Source organism: Crocodylus porosus, unplaced genomic scaffold (assembly GCF_001723895.1).
Source record: "Crocodylus porosus isolate Cpor-Errol unplaced genomic scaffold, CroPor_comp1, whole genome shotgun sequence".
Classification (NCBI taxonomy): Eukaryota; Metazoa; Chordata; order Crocodylia; family Crocodylidae; genus Crocodylus; species Crocodylus porosus.
Genome location: NW_017728906.1, coordinates 569,341 through 590,285, shown reverse-complemented (window position 1 = coordinate 590,285; position 20,945 = coordinate 569,341). Strand labels below are relative to the sequence as shown.

General features: G+C 42.8%; 1 protein-coding gene across 2 annotated transcripts in view; it reads left to right on the top strand.

Annotated features, from left to right (window-relative positions):
* EPHA3 (EPH receptor A3) overlaps positions 1–20,945 on the top strand; it is a 367,059-nt gene that overhangs the window by 301,055 nt on the left and 45,059 nt on the right. For both annotated transcript variants that reach the window (XM_019528572.1, XM_019528571.1), the window contains exon 13: positions 1,970–2,179. In XM_019528572.1, coding sequence (XP_019384117.1) covers positions 1,970–2,179 — 210 coding nt within the window. The remainder of the gene's footprint in view (positions 1–1,969; positions 2,180–20,945) is intronic.

Below are 20,945 nucleotides of genomic sequence, written 5' to 3'. Positions count from 1 at the left end.
TTCCTTTCCATCTTCCCATTCTGAAAAGAGCTCAAGGCTGAGAGGCAACACAGACACAAGTTACAGAAGATGCTGTCTTTTGAAACATCTTCATCTGACCCTTCATGAATGATGGGTCAGATTTTCACCCAATCAACCATTTTTGAAGCTGTCTGCAGCCATGCACTTGTGTGTGGTCATGGCTATAGACTGGTTTCATAGCCAGATCTGGTGAAAATTACCACTTCTGTCTGTGCCCATCCCTAGGATGACTTTATAGAGCCTACTGAAGGAAGAGTCCACTCTTGTCTCTTTCAGATCACTCCTAGAAACTACTTCCCTTAATTCAGCTGACAAAAAAGACCCCAGTCCTGTAAAACTTTCATCAGAAAACACCTGCACACCTAAAAAAAATTCAAGCCTAAACCAAGAACCTTATCCTCCTTTCCATTCCTGGCATGTTTATATGCATGCACTGACTGTGATTGATAATGTGACCTTTTCAGGACAGGCTCCTATCACTGTGTCCTTATCCCATGCCTGTCACATTCTAATCAATGCCTGGACCTGACCTATTAACATTCCATCCTACCTTTCTTTAATGCATGATGTAATTTAGCCAGTTAATTAGCAGACTCTGCTTTCAAAAGTATTGATTTAAATGTACTAATGAATTCATTTAAATTTGTAGTTTTAATTTATCAGCTCTTAGAAGCATAGGACTGATCCACATGGGTCACTGAGTATAGCATCCAGCTATCTCAGGCAGCCAGCACAGACAATTGCATTCATACTCCATCTTAAATTTGGCTACCTTGTTGGCTCCTCTTGGAAGGCAGTTCTAGGACATCATCCTTCCAAGTGGTAGAACCTTCTTCTCAATTCTAGCCTAAATGTGCTATGAGCAGTTCAGGGCTGTTTTGTTCCTGGGCAAACCAGGCAAAGTTTAAGTGAGTTTCATCATTTGCAAATGATGTGCATCCTTTACAATAAAGAGGGGTTTTTTTATGAAAGGAAATACAGAAGCTCTTAATTGTCATATGAGCATCAGCAGGTTATACTATATGTTCCTATTATATTTACATGGATAAGGTTGGTCCATAAAATCAGTGGCCAAAAACAAAACTTATTCTTGCAATCTGATTGAGGTTTCACTCCTATGCTGGTTCAGACTCTTGATTTATAGTCTTAGCCTCTGCATAAGCCACAAGCTAAGACTATATGTTAGTCTCAATGTTATTGCAGAAACAGGGCTTTAGTGTGCTAACTGATGACTGAGCAACCTTTTGTTGTTATCTGTAGATTCAGAGCACCTACCACTCCCACCCCATTCTTACCTCTCCACTCCAGGGCTCTCTACTTTCTCCTCCCTTCTTTCTCCCATCCCTGTGAAGGAAGAAGAAAAAGAAGCGGGGAACCAAAAAAGTGAAGCCAGAAGTTGATGTAGCCTTTTCAAGTGCCCCATGGCTGGCACTAGCAGAGGCTGTAAAATTTGGAAACATTCCAGCCAGGAATGACACAGAGGGCTTTATGTGTGTCCCCTGGCTCAAACATTCCCTTTATCACTTGGAAACATTTAAGTTTTAAGTCTGCCTGCACCCTTAATGATTCCACTAGGATTTTCATAGGTGCCTAAATCTCACTGAAATTGGATTCACATGGAAGTTAAGCATTAACTGTCACTAGATACCTTGAAAATCCCAGCCTTGATGGACCTGTATAGTTTGGTTTCAACTGAAATTTAAATTTGCCTTCCTCTTGTGTGACAGAATTTCTGTTAAGAGTGTAAACAGTAAAGCAGTTTTTGTTCCCCAAAAGACAGCCTGTCCCAGATGGGCTTCCAAATGATCTAGAGATTGTTTTCCTTTAATTAGCAAATGTTCATATAATGAAGTTTATCCTGGGTTTTAGTGATTTTAGTAGAAATTATGTGCATGTGGAGGAAGAGGAGGGACTAGTCTCTTAATCATGCCTTTCAAATGTGTTACAGAAACATGATGCTCAGTTCACAGTCATCCAACTGGTGGGCATGCTCCGGGGGATAGCATCCGGCATGAAATACTTGTCAGATATGGGTTACGTCCATCGTGACCTAGCTGCTCGTAACATCCTCATCAATAGCAACCTGGTGTGCAAAGTCTCTGATTTTGGCCTCTCACGTGTATTGGAAGATGACCCAGAAGCTGCTTATACAACAAGGGTGAGTTTGAAGGTTGGGGTTTTGCCTTTCTTAATTACTGCTGTAAAACAGTGATGCAAAAGAGAGAAGTTTGAGGTAGAAATATGCCCTTGAACTTCTTAAAATGTGCCACATGAACCACTGTGCCCTACAGAGCCTCATAAAAGCTGAGCAGTGAACTGATTGGCTTGCTACTTACTGCTGAGCACGCTACAGCCAATTCCAAGTTGTACATCAGGGAAAATAGAAATAGGAAGTTATAGCTCTGCAGTTACTGAAAATCTTTCTATATATACAAATTAGGTGTCACCTAGCATCTTCTAGCAAAGAAGAGGTAGTCTTGTGCATAAGGCATTGGCCCTGGCTCTCAAATGAGCTGGGTCCAGTTCTCAGTCTGAGTGGCTTTGGGCAATTTTATTATCTGTTCCTCCATCTATATAAAGTGATCAGTAATTCCTCCTTTCTCTTATCTTTTGCTTATTTTTTTTACAAGGCAGGATCCCCAGAACAGAGACTATTTATTACTATCTCTTTTTTACAGTACTTAATAAAATAGAGCTCCAGTTTTGACTGGAGTAATGTAGGCATTACTGCAGTGCAAGATTACTAGACTCTCCTAATGAAGACAAGGGAAAGCAAAGGTACACAGATGTGTGTGGAGTTTCTCAAGGCTATATATCAGCACTGTCAGAGTACAGCAGGGGTCAGCACCCAGGCACATGGGCTGAGCATGGAACGCAAAGCCATTTTGCTTGGCACGCCACCGCCAGCCTGGTCTCTAGGCAGCTGCTGCCAGCCACAAAACCCGGGCTGCTCCCAGCCGGTGGCTGGGCAGCTGCAAGCCCTGCTGCAAGCAAACCAGGCTCCGTGGTTAGCAGCAGCTACCCAGAGCCTGGGCCGGTTGCAGCCACCGGTACGGAGCTGATGCCAGAGCCCGAAGCAGCTGTTTGCAGCCACCTGGCTGCAGCTGGCCCAGGCTATGGTAGCTGCTGCCAACCACAGAGTCCAGACTGCTTGCAGGGCTTACAGCTGAGCCTGCCTGACTCCCACCCACTCCAAGCCCAGCCCCAGCCCAGTCCCCCCCCAGGATGAGGCTAGTGCTGCCCCTTGCCAGGAGCACTGCACATTTTCTGGGCTTGGCTTTGCGGGGTGGGTGGTTGGTTGGGCTAATGGGCAGGCTCCAGGCTGGGGCCTTGGCCAGCTGCACTGCAGCCCAGGAGCAGGCTCCCCAGGGAAGCACAGGGGCTCTGGTGGGACCAGGGTATTGTTGGGTCAGACTTTGTCCAATGGCCCAGGAGACCATCTCCATGTGCCCGTGCATCTGGTTCTGTGTTTGTTTGGTTTTGTGTGTCTGTGTGCGCACACGTGTCTGGCTCTGGATGTGTGTCTGCATGTGTCCATTCTGGGTGTGTTCTGGTTCTCTGTGTTTGTGCACATGGTTTTCTGTGTGCATGTGTGTGTCTGGTTCTCTCTCTGCTCTCCTTTTTCTTTCTCTCTCTCTCCTTTCTCTTATTTGTCTCTCTTTTTTTTTCTCTCTCTGTCTCATTGCAACATGCTCAACAAAAAAGGAATACACAACAACAAAGGCAACATTTATGATTATTAAATATATATGCAGTGCATCCTGCCATGTACGCCCCCCACCCCCATTTTGTTTTTATGGCATGCTGGCACTCCAGCACTTTCCAAGGTAGACATTGTGGCTTTTTCGGCACTCCGGCCAAAAAACTTTGCCTACCCCTGAGTTTTAACCCTAGTTTCTTTGTGGCTAGTCTAGTACCCTCTCCCCTGGACTGTGCTGCCTTTGTAATATAGTTTTGATTCATTCAATTTGAAAAATGTCCTTATTTTTTTAATGATTTTGTCAGACTAACAAGTTTAGTTTTGTGTATCTAGTTGTTAAACAGGAATTGGGTTCTGTCATCCATGTTAACGTTGTTGTAAAAGCACTTTATTAACCAGAAGAAATGACATTTAATATCCAATGTCATTGTCTTATTTAATTTACACTGATGCTTGGTAAATGCGCTCTGCTTTTTCACTGCACAAACCTGATTAGATTGGAAAGGATCAGCAAAAATTGTAATGCGTGCATTTCAAGCTTTCCTCTGCTTATGATCAATAGCAGGCACAATCAGCTAGCGTGATATTTTCCAAACTCTAACCTTCACAAGTGAAATGCCAGAGGATCTTAACAGGTGAAAAGTGAATTATATATGGTAGCTGTTTTCTTTAGATATTTTTTCATATTATAATCATAACTTGCCTATCATAAAGATGGCACTCTTCATCTTCCTAGTGTTTTTGACTGCTGCTTGATAAGTTGTCTCATTAGAAGTATACACCAAATGAAGCTTAACGGCACATAAGAATGAATGGATTCTCTACAGTTGTCCTTGAGAAACAGATACTACGAAGAAGATTCAATATGAGAACAGTGATTGTAATGCTCAGAATTTAGGCGGAATTGTATAAGATTATTAAATGCTATTGAATCATAGAAAGGCAAGATTCTATGATTTTACAGAATCATAGAAATGTAAAACTGGAAGAGCCCAGAAGGTCACGTAATCCATCTTCCTGCTCTGAGGCTAGACCCTATAAACCAAGAACATCCCTGATGAACGTTTAACCTTTTTCTTTAAAAGTGCAGCAGTGGCAGGGATTTTGTAGCCTACCCAGAAACATTGTTGTAATGCTTCTCTGTCCATACAGTGTGAAATGTTTTGGTCATTGCTACATTAAATTTAATCTATTGCAAATTATGTTGCTTATTTCCTTTTATATTCCTGATGGACATGGAGAAGAAATGGCCAATGTCTTCTTTATAACTTTTTTTTAGATATTTATAAGAACATAAGCACCATACTGGGCCCAACCAGTGGTCCATTTGGCCCACTATCTTCTCTCCAACAGTGGCAGGTGTGAATGCCTTAGAGGGAAAGCATTGAACTGGGTATATCTAGGGTGATCTATCCCCTATTTATTACTGTCCTTGGCATACACATTGGTTTAGACATGCCAGAGGAAACATCTCCAGTCATTTTGTCAAGACAGTTATAAGGTCTCAAGTCTTAACATTTCTAGACTAAATAGAAAATATCTCTTTCCACCTTTCATGATACTTTATTGCTTTCTAAATAACTGACCATTTAAATTGCTCTGTTCTGGATTCCCTCCAGCTTGCCTACACCGTCTTGAAAGAGTGGTGCCCAGAACTGGATAAAGTTCTCCAGCTGAACTCTCACTGGTATAGAATAGAGCAAAATAGTGTAGTATGTCTTACAAATGGCACTATTAATGTTATCCGCCTTTTTTGTAGCAGCTGGATTACGTCTTTTGACTTTGTATGGTTCACACAAGACATACATTTGCTAGGTTGAAAAACTAAACAAATTTTAAAAATCACGATCCATGCTCCCAACATCAGCTGGATTTCATTGTACACATTTCTTTAAGACCTGCTAAAGTTAAATTTAGTGAGGGAGTCTTTGAGGCTGTGCTAAAGCTGAGGAAAGCTCCTGAATTCCATTTTGGTTGGAACAAAAGTGGCATGGGTAGAAATAGTCGCTGTGCATCAGCCTATGAAGTTTTATAAAGGAAGTGGAATTTCCTGAAAATGAAGTGCATGGATGGAATTGTATGACTTGTATAGCCTTTCGGTAGGAAATAAGGATCAGAGATTTATATGATATCATCAACTCTGGCCAGTATGTTCCTTAGCACTTATGTTCCTATGGCAAATGGTATGATTGAATTCTTCTCCTGCCTGATCTACTCACAGGCTTACCTGCTTGTTTACATTCAGATAAAGAAATTGGATGGGAAGAAAACATTTTTCAGCATGTATTCCTCTGAATTTAATGAGCCCAACAGTGGCATTTAGACAGCCAAAGGAAGATGCCAAGATTATGAATATCTCCTAGAGCAGTCTAGGCCGCATTGTATTTCAAGCAAAGGATAAATGGGGAACCCTAAGACCCACTTAAAAATGGCAAGAGAAAAATTCTGCCAGAAGCAGGAAAGTTACTTAGTTAACAAAAAAATGAAGTGTGTGACAGTGAGGACATTTGGGTGGCATTCCTTTTGTTGCTCTCAAGCACAGAGATTTTGGTAGCAGCAGCTGGGGGGACCATCACATTTCTGCATTTGGAAAATGTTGAATAGGAGAAGAAGTTTTTAGAGCAGTCCAGAGACCATCATTTTTTCTGAACATTTTACCCCTGAGTCTTTTCTGAAATGAAATTGAGGTCCATTGACAAAAAACAAGAAAGTTTATGCTACTGCTGCTTTTAATTTAATGAAATAAAAACACTGTCTACAGGACGGTCCACCCTAAAACATTTAATTGGCACCAAGTCCCTGATAAGCAAACAGAAGAAAAAATAACAGCATCATTTAATGCATGTACCAGCTACACAGAGCAGTAGCAATTAGGCCGTATTTTTCCTTAAATAACAAAACTGTGACCATATGTCAAACCATTCACTTTAAAGTAGTGAATAAAGTGTGCTACACTGCGATGTTCTCAAGCAGTAATAGTTCAGGCCCCAGTCCCATGATGACTGCCTGGACAGACACTGGCTAGAAACAGATGTCTCCAAATGAACCTGATCAGCTGTGCGACAGTGTTACAGCACAGCCGATCCATTTCATCATGCCAAGCATGTCACCCCTTGTCCTACCCTTGAAGGCACAGGACAAGGAACTGTGTGATGTCCCTGCTTTTCCTGCCCAGCCAGACCCAGTCTGTAACAATCTGACTTCCTTGCTTATGGAGAGGCACCCCAAGATTTCTCAGGATACCTCTCTGTAAGCAAGGAAAGCAGGCAGGTGCTCCCAGGCTTGAGGAGGTCTCAAGGCCCCAAACCACTTGCTCTGGGTGGCAGCAGAGTGCAAGCAGCTCAGGCTGCTTATACTCTTTCACCACAGAAGTAATAGACATCTACCACAATAAATTAGCAGGGTCTATCATCACCTTTTGTCACACCACTAATTTTCCCTTTATGTAGCATGAAAAAGGGTGTCAGTGGCTTTTTGCTTAGCATTTGTGTCACCTTAAATATTTTAGGGTGGCACAAATGAGACGTCAGGTGACATCTGTTTCTACCCTCTGTGCCTGTGCTGATTTTGTGGATGCTTTTGCTATTCTGAGTTCCTTACCCTCAGATGTTCTTTAGCAACATCATAGATATGTTCAGCTGTAAGGGACTTTGAGAGATCATCAGATCCATCTTTGTACTGAAACAGGATCAAGTATGCCAAGACTATCCTTGACAGATGTTTGTCTAACTTGCTCTTGAAAACCCTCACTAAAAAAGTTTTCACAGCCTTCCTAAATAACCTGTCCAAGGAATTCACTGACAAATTCACCCAAAAAGTTCTTAAAATCTAACCTAAATCTACTTTGCCTACAGATTAAACCAATTACTTCTTGTCCTATGTAATGTGGATACGAAGAACAAATTATTAGTATTCTCTTTAAAACAGTTTTTTTTTACATATTTGAAGATATTTATGTCTTTCCTCAGTCTTCTCTTTTCAGCTAAGCAAACCTAATTCTTTCAGCCTTTTTCCATAGGTCACATTTTAGTTATTCTCTTCTGGATTCTCTCATTTGTCCATGTCTTCATTAAGGGTGAAAGTCCAAAACAGGATGTGGTACTCTAGCATAGGGTACTCTAGCATAGGTTATGTACCTATGCTAGAGTACCCTATGCTAATCCTCAGCTCCACCTGCTACAGCCCCTCCTGGCTTGGCAAAATCCACTGTTTATAGGTGCACCCCCTCTTCGGTCATCCAAGTTGTTAATGAAAATATTGAATAGAACCAGTCCCTGGAAAAACCCATGTATAATTGCACAGGCTTTATAAGTAAATCCTATGATACATATGCTATTGTCCAAATCCTCTGAAACATGATACAAAGATCACCAATTTGTGTGAATGTATTATAGGGCATCAGGCACACTGATCGGAGTTTCACTGCGAACTGGCTGGGTCAACAGGGGGTCTTGTATCCCTGAGCAGGATTGTAGATCCTGCCACACTGCCATCACAAGCCCTCAACCTATGTTCTTTCAGCTTCCACCAGTGAAAACTAATGAGTGAATCAGACCTGTTGTATGTTTTGCTGCTGTTGTTGTTTTTTAATTGAGCCTCTGCCACCATGCATATACTGTAAGTATCTATATTTTGTGCATGGAAACTGGTTTTACTTTCAGGGCCATGCACATGTCAGATATTATTGTCAGGTCAAATGAAATTTTCTTAAATGAACTTGTTTAACATTTGAGATGTGCATCTGGCTAGAACCTGGGATAATCACATAGTACTAAGTAATTTATATCCACCTCACTTGTTTAAGTAAGAAATTATACTTCTCTAGGGCATGGTACTTATGTACTCAATACCTTAGACCACTTCAATGCATAGTTAAGTTCAACAGTAATGTGCCTGATATCTAAATGAAAAGTGCTGTCCAGTTAAGTACTTGTCTCTCTTTCTCTGAAGTCATAGTGTAGGAGCAAAGAAAAACTGAGGCAAGAAAAGTTTATCTTCCATTCTCCCTTGAACACCTACAGATCATTGGTCCAGATTATCACCTGCCATTCAGGAGGACTTTTAATTCATGGAGTTGGTTTGAAAGTCCGTTAGTGCACAAGAGGGATCGTATTCTTCAGTCTATTAAGACTCTTCAGACCTCTTCAAATTATTCTTCCCTGTACCAATAGGATGGCTCCTGTACTGATGATCATTAGAGCTGTGTGAGGCTTTGGACAGAGCTTTGGATCTGGAGAAGCTTTGGATGCCTCGGGGTCTGAAGCAGTGCATCCGGGTCACAGCGCTGCCCTGTTCGGCTTCCCAGAGTGGTTCGGAGCTGCCTCAGAGATCTGGCCGTAGGGTATAATGGGGAAAACAATAACGTATCTATAACTTTGTTGTTTTTTGTCTGATTTGGATGACATTTTCAGGGGTGGTAGACTCTGCAGAGAACATGAAGCCTGCCAAGTTTCAAGAAGATCGGTGCAGGGGTTTAGGGAAACAGCACCCCAAATTCTTAAAAGCAAAACTCATGTCACATCTAGGCAGGGTGAAAACTGTAGGGGTGGTAGCTCTTGCTGAGGCCACAAAGCTTGCCAAGTTTCAAGGAGGTGAGTGCAGGGGTTTGGGGTGAACTGCCCCTCAAGCTGCAAATGAGCAAAACCTGTGCCCTGGGTGCTTGTGGGACTGACTGTGTCTGGCTTGGTGGGGTGGGGGGAGACACTGCTGTAGGCCTGGCTGCTAAGCTGCTGTGCTCCCAGTTACCAATCCATCAATCATGATTCACTCAGGAACCAGGGACTCGGGGACCAGCTCAATGCACAGGACCTGGGACTACATAACCAGCATCAATTAGCACCTACTCAACCAGGCTAAGGAGAGGAAAGACTCAACACAGACAATCAACTGCCCCAGGACAGACACAGGCTTGGCAGGAGTTGTATCTGTCAGCAGCCGGGGGTGCAGGGCCCCAGAGCCCCCTGCACCGATCTCCATAGCTGGCAGGCGTCACAGCAGGGGCCACCACCCCTGCTGCTGCCACCCCGCTGTGCCTGAACGCACGCAGGGTCACCCATGGCACGAGTTTTGCTTGTCCACAGCTTGAGAGGCAGTTCCCCCCCAAACCCCTGCAATGATCTTCTTGAAACTAGGCAGTTCTCATGCTCTCTGCAGAGGCTACCATCCCTGCAAGTTTAATTCAAATCGAACAAAAAACAAAGTTATAGATATTTCATTGATTCCCCATTATGTCCTATGGCCGGATCATAGAGGCGGCTCCAAAGCTTCAAAGCCGCTTCGCCCAGACTGAGGCGGAAACCAGGTCCGGAGCTTCGGATCAGATCATGGCTGGATCCAAAGCTGGATCAGATCGCTGCTGACTCTCACAGGCCTAATAATCATCCAGTACAGTACAACACTGGTCCCTGTGCCCAGTACACACTGGCACTTCTGTAATGTGATCCCAAAATGTAAGGGTCAAGAGTCTGCCCCATGTTTTGCTGCCAAGTTCTTCTAAATGCATTCATTTTGTTCCTGGCCCCCTAATTAGGTACATGTTACCATTGCCTTGTAATTGAATATAAATCCGAATAGTAGGCTGAGCTATATACAGGTCTAGAAACAGCTTGTGTGTGTAAGGATCTTAGACTCACTAGACATAAGTTGAAGGCAATGTTTGCTTTTGACCAAGTGATGTTTAAAAGATACAGTAGGAATCATAGCTCCATCTATAGGCGGGGAAAATAGTTTCTACTTATTCTCTTATTCCAGTGCACAAGAGCACCTCTTAGGCCTAACTGGTCTAGGCTGCTGACTTGCTGCAATTAAGTTCTTTTATCTCTGGTGTTACCGTCATCTCCCTACTTGTAGTCCTCCCTTAGAAAGAAAATTCCCTTATCCTTTAATTGAAGGCACAGAACAATTTATTTTTTTTCTTGATACCTTCAAATATTCAACATAGTTTTAGTAATATCTTCTGTATGTAGCATAGGCTTTCTCAGGGAACATAACCCTAAGGGGTTGTTTTTGACTGGTTTAGAAAATGTTTAGGAGGATCTTAGTTTGTATATTGTTCCTCCCTTGGATGTGCGAGGCAGTTTTGATTTCTTTTGTAAGTCCTTTAGCTTTAGCACTACCTTTTGAAAGTACTAATGCACAGTGAAGTAATCACCCCTACCACACTGCATGTGGCACATGGTTAGCTTTTGTCACAACCTTGCCTTAAAGCCGCACACAGTGCAGTACGGTGTGGTAAAACGGGGGAGTGCATCACTATGGCAAAGCAGCTGCCAATCATGTGCAGACTCACATGATTGCTACATTTGCCACAGCGTGCTGTACAGTGACATAGTGGATCACCATGGTGACATAGGGTGACATGTAGATGTGCCCTTAGTAAACTAAGGAAACAGGAAAAATGAAGAGTAAGTTTTAGGAAATAAGAGACCATGTTTTAATTACAAAGTAGGTGCTCATACAGCATGTATGCTGCTTTGGTTTGTAGCATTATGTGATCCATTTCCTATTTTCCATAGTCAACAGGAATTTATATTAGCTGAGCTAATGATTTAAATGTCTTTTTCATATGATTTAATTAGTCTATTAGTAATCCTATGGCTTTGTTTGTGGCTAGAGCTATCATTAAAAGAAGAGTGCATGGTGTTTTTGGATTATGTTGCTTCTAGGGGGCTTTTTTTATTTCTATCCGTGAAATACTACCCAATTTTTACTGACATATCAGGGGGAAGTGAGAAGCCTATATAACAGGAAGAAAGCTATATAAGTGTCACCCAATTTTAAAATCAAGATACATATATACAAATGTACAAACAGGTGGAAATGCTTCTGTGACTCAAACACTCAGTGGCACTGTGTTGTGCTTCTTGTCTTGACAACATTTGACAGGTCCTTAACATCATCATATGTTCTTTCTGGCAGGACCATTTTTGTAGACAGAGATAAGGCAAAATCCTGTGTCACTTTACCCACACGGCAGTTACCCAACCCTGTAAATGCTGTTTTATGTCATTTTTACCTGGCTTTCAATCCTATACTACATGTATAAGCACCCACACAGCTACTGATCATGGCAGAGCAGGTGCATTGTGCATGGCTCTGTATATGCAGGCAAGTGTAAATCCCAAAATTTCTTTTGGCAAATAAACATGATCACAGTTTTTTTCTACAGCACTGTGGTAGTAAGTCAGAGAGATACAAGTTCAACCTGCCCCCCTCTCCCCTACCCCCCAGGTGGTGAGGACTAGAACCTGACCTCCCATTTCCTTAGCCAGCTCAGCTAGTGGGTTGAAACATGAATGGCTCTCCTTACTTTTGCCTGGCCACAATTTTGAGACCTATGGACCTACATAATTTTGAGACTTATGGACCTACCTGCTTGTGCATGCTCTGTAGTTACTTGCACACTCATGCATCCACACTGTGTGGAACAAGATCACCAACTATGCATAAGTGCCAAATAGGGTTCTGCCTATGGTGGCTTCTTTTCTCAGTTTGGTACTCCATGTTCCAGTTTTCACTGATGCTCTCAACTTTTAAAGAATCCCAACAGCATTAGCCTGTGTTTCAACTCAGGATGGTTGATGAGAAGGCAGGAATTTTGGGATGCATGATGCTGCATTCCCACATTTCATGATGTGCTCAAAGTGTATAGTATAACTTTAACAGCAGCTGGCTCTTGCATAGCATTTTTCATTAGCAGATCTCAGAGCACCTGAAAAAAGAGGTATCAGCACCCCCATTTTACAGCTGGGGAAACTAAGGCACAGAGAGGTGAAATGATTAGCCTAAGGTACTCAAGAGATGTGGGGCAAAGGCAGAAATAGAACTGAGATCACTTCAGTCCCAGTTTAACACCATATCCATTAGACTACACTGCCTCCCTAAAGAACAGTATATTATAATATAGTGTAGTGCTCCATCTGTGAGACATGAGTCTGAAGAAACATGAGCAGTGCATAGGGAATCAATCTGTCCTTTCTTTGCTTGTCATATTTGTAATTACATGAATTGTAATTCAAAAAAAAATTTGGTAATAGTAAAGGCTCTCCAGAGAATTGTGTATACTTGCAAATGCCATTTTATGATTCATGGTCTAACAGAAAATGTTTGATTTAGTTTTGTTAAGTGGTTAACCAAAAGTTGCGTAACATCTTTGCTATGGATAAATCATAAAAGGTAACCAGATATGAAATACTGGTACATGTAAAATGTTCAACTAAGATGAACATTTCTTAAAAGGGACTGGGAGAAGTGATTAGCAAGTAGTTTCTTTGAATTCCCAAACTGGCTTTTTTTTAAAAATCGAAGTAAATTGTGTAGTTTCTTTTTGTTCCAGAAAAGGTATTTGTGAATAGAAACTCCAAATTCATTGTGCTGTGATTCACTGGATCATCATATTTGCCCTTGACTGCTGTTTCAAAAATATGAAACTTGTACTCAAGATGATGCTTAATTTTCAGTGCAAAAATGTTCATTCATTTAAAAATTCTTTACCATAAGTGTGTTGCTCATTTTTATTTACGTATATTATTTATAACGATCAGGTCAAAAAGCTCTCTTTTTAACTTTAGAGTGGGCACAGTCATCGGCTTTTATGTGTCAGAGCAGGTTGCAGAATGGCAAAATAATAGTTCTGTAAACAGGGGCTGCCCAATATTAATTGATTCCTTCATCTAAAATATCTAGAATAGCTCAGTGCTAGCCTTGGTTTTCCCTCTTGTTCACCACAGTCTTCATTTCTCCACTAACAGAAATATTTTGATGAGCATTCCAGAGACTCATATGTGTTATTTATAAATATAACTTCTAAAAGCTTATACATAAGATGCCTTAATGCTCTCAAAATGTTGAACTTTAAATATTTTGAATAATCTTTTGGGGGGGGGTTAATTCTGTTTTCTTACTACTTTTAAAAAATGGATTCTTCAGCGCATTCTCCTTTAGTTCTCCAGTGAAAACTGAAAAAAAGCAAAGTTGCTTTTGACTTGAAATTAATGCCAGAACATCCTGGTGTATACTTCATGGACTTTTTGAGTAATCGTTTCCATACAGTGCAGAGCTGAAATATTCTGCTTTGTAGTGTTATTGGTCCTTGTCTGACCTGGTTTATTGCAAATGTCCTTGTTCACTTAAAATTATGTAGACTTGTGCTCCTTGTTAGATGCCTGTGCTCCCCTTAGCCAACCTGTCAGACACATGGAAAGGAGAGAGCAGGGGGACACGGATGGCTTGCAAGAATCTTGGTTTTATAGTAGGATTGTGTTGTTACTCTATTCTGAGAAATAGCTGTAATGTACTAAGACCCCAGAGTAAAATATTGGCTTCACTTAAGTCAACTTCAAAACCCCTTTCAAGCTCAATGGAGTCAGGAAGTCATCCCCAGTCTATAGATAAGGTCCTTGAATATTACATAGAGAAACAGGTTGAAACAGGAGAGAGAAATAAGTGCTCTTTTATATTTATATTCTTCATAAAAATCCAAGCAAACACTATGCCTAAAAATAGCCAAGGGACTTTGGTTGTTTTACTCCATTTAAAGCTATTTTACAATAAATTTATTTGTAAACATTTGAAAACGATCCCACGTTTTGTATTATTAATTGGATAAGGACTTTTTCCTTTAAGATGATAGCAGAGAAGATCTTTTACCAAACTGCATTTTCCTTCCATATGTAAAGTGCTTGGCTTCTAATCACAGACAACTTTTTGTGTTTGACACTTCACATCTGGCAATAACTGCTTATAAAAGCCAGTCAGAATGGCCTTGGTTTTGCACTTGAACCAAAGCTGTTATACATTATACTTCACCTTTATTTCCCATGATCCTAGGACACACATATCTGCATATTTACATATACAAGTATGTTCCTTTTCCTTTCTATCAGGCTGTGCAGACACTTTAGAACTTTTTCAAAAGCTCTGCTGACAAATGGGAAGCAAGTCCATCCAGAAACTATAGGCACCTGGATAGAAGTCACTTAGGGTCACAAAGAATTGAGACTGCAAACTTTCTTCCTTCCATTTTGTTGTTAAAAAGTCTCTCCTTGGCATCCTTTCTCTCATACACAGACACACGTTCTTCTCAATCTTTTCCAGCCATTTTAGTGCCCCTTTACTCTTGGATCTTTATTAAATACTGGCCATGACCAGAATGTAAGCTCCACATTCAGTCAGGGAATTAAAACTTTTGGAAAACAGCAGCCTGAAGGCTCTCAACCAATATGATCTTTAAAACAGTAGGACATTTCTTGCTTGTAAGAAAAATAATATTATTTATTACCCTCAGGTAAACATAATGTTACATTAAATACCTGGTATAAAAGAAATATTCTTATACTCAGTGGGCTTCCACATACCCTTATATGTGCAAATAATCCAGAAGCAGTCTGCTCTCGAGTAAACTACTCTTAAACTACTCAAAAATAAACTCTCCTGGGCACATATCTACACGTGCAGAGATGCAGGAGCAGATTTGCTGCTCCTAGGAGCAGACATCTCCTGCTCCCTGTGGCCCTTCAACTGGTCCCCACAGCAGCCAGGGGAAGCTCTAAGCTTCCCTTGGGTGCTAGCCCAGGGGCTAAGAGACTGCTGTCTCCTGGCGGGGGAGTGGGGCTGGGAAATTGCTCCCTGCCCCCAGGAGCTGCCTGCTGCAGGGATGGGTTCTGCCACTGGATCCCAAGTGGGACACTGTCCCCGCTGCCCCAGAAGGAGGGAGCTCCCAGCCCCTGCTCCATGATCGCAGGGCCAAGGTTGGGAGATCCTTCTCTCCCAGCATCAGCTCCACAGCCATGGGGCCAGCACTGGAAGATAAGAATCTTGCAGCCCAAGGCCTGCAATCATGGAGTAAGGTCTGGCTGCTCCCTGCTTCTGGGGCAAGGGAACATTGTCCCCCACCCAGGCCTCACTAGGTAGCTCCTGGGGGCAGGGAGCAATGTCCCAACCATGGGGCTTGTGCTGGGAGATAAGGATCTCCCAGCACTGGCCCTGTGACCATGAAGCTGGTGGTGGGAGAGAAGGATCTCCTAGCCCAGGTTCTGCAATTGCAGGGCTCAGGCTGGCATATAAGGATCTCCCAGCCCCCACCCCATAACTGTGGAGCAGGGCCTGGGAAGCTCCCTTCTGCTGGGGCAGAGGGACATTGTTCGCACCTGGGCTCTGGTGACAGCATTTGCCCCAGCAGCAGGCAGCTCCCAGGGGCAGGGAGCAATCTCCCAAACCCTGCTGCCCAGCTGACTGGGAGCCGATTTGCTTCCAGTCAGCCAACTACATGTGTGCTACTGCAAACTAAGTAATTTTGAGAAAATTAGCTAGTTGCGTTTGTAGGTAACAAACTTAACTGCAATTAGAGTAAATTATTGCACAGTTAGTATCTGCACATGTAGACGCAGACACTTAGTGCGCAGTAATTGCTCTACTGCACAGTAAAGCATCTCATGTAGATGCACAATATATTTTAAGATCCTTGAAATCCAAACTTATTCATACAGGGTTTGTCTACATAAGACATTTTACTATGCAGTAGCATAGTTTTCTGCACAGCAAGCATGTGCGTCCACACATGCACCTGCTTACTGCCAAGTAAACCTCACTAATCGTAAGTAAATTTGCTACCTGCAAGTGCAACTAGGAAATTTAATTTCAATTAGTAACGGTGCAGTAGCATTTGGGTAGATGCCTGACTGAGAGTAAATCTGCTCCTGGTCAGCTGGCCGTCAGGGGGTGGGAGATTTACTCCCTGCCTCCAGGAGCTGCCTGCTTCCAGGTCTGCCTCTGCCACCAGAGCCTGAGTGGGGACTATGTCTACCTGCCTCAGCAGTTGGGAGCTCCAAGCCTCCCGCTCCAAGATTGTGATTGGAGAGTGGGGGATGGGAGATTCTCAACTCCCAGGCCCCACTTTGCCATCATAATCAAGGAGTGGGGGGTTGGGAGACCCTTATCACCCAGTGCCAGCTCCATGGTTGTAGAGTTGGCACTGCGAGTACCCTGCGGGGTGGGGCTGGGAAGCCTTTTCCCCACTCATCTCTGTAAGCACAGAGCTGGGTGGGGAGCAATTTGTTTCCCCCCCCCAACCTGTTCCCTACTCAGGACCATGCTCAGGGATCTGAGAGGGGAACAGGCTTCCTACCTGCAGGTATGGGATAGGTCCCAGCCCCCTATCTCAATCTGCCGGTGGGGCAGCTAGCAGTGAGCTAGCTGTTAGCTGCCCCACTGGCAGATCAGGGCAGGGGCTGGGACCTGCCCTTTCCCTGCAGCTCTTTCCAAGTTCCCTGCTTCTGATTGGGAAGGCTGGGCCAGGAGCTCCATGCTGCTGGGGCAAAGAGACGTTGTCCCCGCTCCGGCACAGCCGTCAGGGGCAGGTTGTAATGTCCCAGCCCCAGCCAGGAGACAACTGTCTCCTGGCCTGGTGCTCCCTGCCAATTCCTGGGCTGGCACCCAGGGGGAGCCTAGAGCTCCCCCTGATGGCGGCAGACGCCCATTGCAGGACCCCAGGAAGCAGGACCAGTTTGCTGCCATTAGCAGAAGATCTGCTCCTACTTCCCTGAATATGTAGACACCTGCCTAGGACCATTTACTTATATGTAATTTACTCATGAGTAAACTGATCCTGGATTAAATGCATGTGTAGGCACACCCACAGATAAGAAAAGACAGAAATGGCTAGGGTAATTCTGTTAGATCTGCCCAGTAAATCATAGTACCTTTAACCACAAGGTGGTGGCTCTGTCTGAATAGCCTGGTAGAAGAGCTAGAATTGTTCTTCACTAGCTCCATTCCTCTCCCTTAGAGACAACCCAGAGAGTAAGAGTGCACTCATTCACCTTATGGGCTCTGTCATGTAGTATATTCTTGGGATATGCTTTGCCAATCCTCTTCAATCTGTTCAATCAGTATTCTTAACCAGGGTGATGCAAGATACTTCAAAGGGTGCCACAAATATTAGCACTGTTGGGTGTGCGGACAGCTACATGTGATTCACAAGATCAACCCAGATATTTCAAATAGGAATTCATAGTAGCAAAAGCAGACTGCCCTGTTGAGTTCTTTCTGAGTTTTTAGTAACAGAAGAATTGCTGGCTAGGTTTCTACAGTTAAAAAAAACCATGCTGTGATAAATTTCTTGTTGAACCAAAGTATTGCTAAATTCAGAAAAGTTAGTGTGGGGTGCCTTGAGTGTGAAAAAAGGCAGTGTTGTAAATGAAGGTATTAAGGGGGAACAGGAGACAGCCTATGTTTGCTGATGATACTCAGTTCTTTATCTCTGTTTCTTTGGAATCAATAAGGTGTGATCACCTAGGCCCTTGGCACACATTCATTTAATTATACAATGAGATTTGATCCCCAGTCCCAGCAATCATGCTATCTGCCATGCCACACATGCATGGTAACATGCTCAATTTTAGGATCAGAGATTAGATCCCAATCATGTCCTTTCTACTTACTGGCACAGCAGGAGCCCGGGACCATGATCCAAGGCTCTTCCTGCACCAGAAAATTGAAAGCTGGGTCCTCAGCCCCATATGTGGGTTCAAGACCTGGGACTGTCCAGGGCAGGGATGACAGTCAGCTAATTGTTGACCTTGGCCCCAGACAGCCCTGGGGTATGAGGAAAATGCACAGTTTTTAGGTATCCAGGTATTTTTAGGATACCTAAAAACTGCTCCTGCAATCCAATTCCCTACAACTCCTTACCACTCAGCATTTTAAAATGATATGCCTTACTGCCTGTGGCAGGGGACTAGAAAGGCTGCTGGGCACAGGAGTCACCAATTGCATGGTGAGGAGAGCCCCTCAGCTGTTCTCCTACCAGGGATCATTGCAACCCACTCCCTCAGAAGCACATTTTTGGCATAAGGGAACAAATCAGCCCCCATCCCAGTGCCGATGCTGACAATTAGCTTACTGTCCACATCAGGATGGGGACAAGTTACACATTCAGTTTATGACACCATAGAAACAAGCTACAAATATGTTCTACATATTTTGTGGAATATATTTGTGACTGGTTTGGCACCATAGATCAGCTGCATGGGTATCCCTGTTGTTTTTTATGGCATAATTAACATGTGTAACATCTGCCAGGGGCTATAGTGTTCCCTGTGGTAATGGTTTGGGATACAACCTGAGGAATCAGCAAAAATGCTGTGACTGTTTGTGAGGATTTCATTAGCTTTTGTTGCAGAGGTTCACAGTGTAGATTCCATTGTTTTAAAAGCAGCAGCAGCTCATCTTCACTTGGATAGGACATTGTAACACTTCTTTTCCAGTCAGACTTTACTGTTATCTGTTCCTGCATCACTTGCTCCTAGCTGGATTTTTTTACCCATAGGACCAAATCATCCAATGCAGAATTCTGCTGCCAATGTACTCATCTGTGCGCCACACTGGCAACATGTTCCATCTGTGCACCAGAGGCTCTAAGAGCTGCAAATTCATTTCCAGATGTAGTTCAAGGGGTTGTTTTTGATCTTTAAAAGTCCTTTTTAGTTTTAAGTCCCAGGTAGCATACAGGCAATTTTATCCCAACAGTTAAGATCAACTGGGGCATGTAACAAATATTCCTTGGGTTTGTGGTTTTGAAGGTTGGGTGTACTCGGTGCAAAGACCTTGCTTCTTGAACTCACTTCCCCTTTGCACTGTCAGAGCTCATATTTGAATCTTCCTGTCTTTTTACAAGCCTTATCAATTTCTTAGTCAGTATATGTGGATCAAATAGCATTACAAGCTTTTTCAGTGTGTTTTCAGTGTGAAGTTGTATTTTTTTAAAGTTGATTTTCTTAGTTTTACAATATACTGGTAGATCTTACTTTGGTGTTTTCATTTTTTTCTCAGAGATCAGATCCATCAGAGGTTGCTATATGCAGACTGTACAAAGTACAAACAAAAATATTTAATGTAATAAGAGTAGTGGAATTCATTTATTTAATCTTCACTATTCTAAAAGAAGGAGGATTTTCTGGTTAAGACACTAGCACTCAGTGAAGCTATGCCAGGAGACTCATCCTGCAACCGTAAGCATCTATAAAGTGAAAATAGCAATGTTTCCCAGACAGGATACATGTATTCTTATTAGTGTGGCATTCAAATATATCCACAATGCAAGCAGTAGAAAAACTTGTATATTTGAGCCAAAAGCACTTTGATTTTTCTGAGTTGGAGGACATCTTTTTGGGCTGTAAGGTGAGAGAGAGTGAGAGACTGGAAAAACAAACAGTAGCAATTAACAGAGGTTCAGGAGTTAACGTGTTTGAGCTGCTCTGAAGTAATTGTCTGTGGGCACCTATACACATGCACTGAGCCTGCTCCAACATGCTGTAATTACAGCGCATTGGAGCAGACTGCAGCATCACATCTATCAGTATCCCAATGCTGAAAAAATGGCAGTGGGGTTGCTTTAACTAAAGTTCATTTGAGAAGCTTTAGTTAAAGTGCCCCCACCATCATTTTTCAGTACAGGGACGCTGAGACACATGATGCTCCAGGCACTTTATTTAGAGCAGCTCTTGAAACTGCTCTAATTAAAATGTCCCCTTCTCTCTCCCCCAACTCCCAGAGCATGTATATAAATGCCTTGTGTGCCCACTCTTACTCAGCAGTAAGCAAAAGTTTAACTGGAAGACCTTAGCCCTCAGTGAAATGGGACTAAGCTACTTTTTGTTTCACTTTGACTTACCATGTGATGAGAATGGCCACATGGGCATTTACTTTGGAGCACCTGATTGTACAGTAAGTTCTTGCCCCTGTTACTTCACAATCATTGCCTCATTTGGCTGTACCCAGAGACTAAGGACTCGCTTTTGACATGGATTAAATTGACGATACTTCAAATCCTCTTCATGAGGAAGCTGCGTAGGGACTGACCCCAGTCACAGTTGAGGGTTGTGTGTGAGATGAGAATTAGTCTAAATATAAAAACACATACTCTGCGGAATCAGGTGATACTTGTGACTCAGGGGGACTAGGCTCAGTCCTCTTCACCAATTAATTAATTAATTGCAATTGGGAGATATAATTGTAGCACAATAAGTTATATAAGTGCTAGCTGTAATCTACCTAGAGTAACAGTAGGCTTCCGTACAGGCTGTACAAATCAGCCAAGCACTTTGGGTAGATATTTGAGCACCCTGTTCAGATTTGCTGATGACACTAAGATATGGGGGGACGTGGGCACATTGGAAGGATGCGACAGGCTACAATCAGACCTAGACAGGTTACAAGGGTGGGCGGA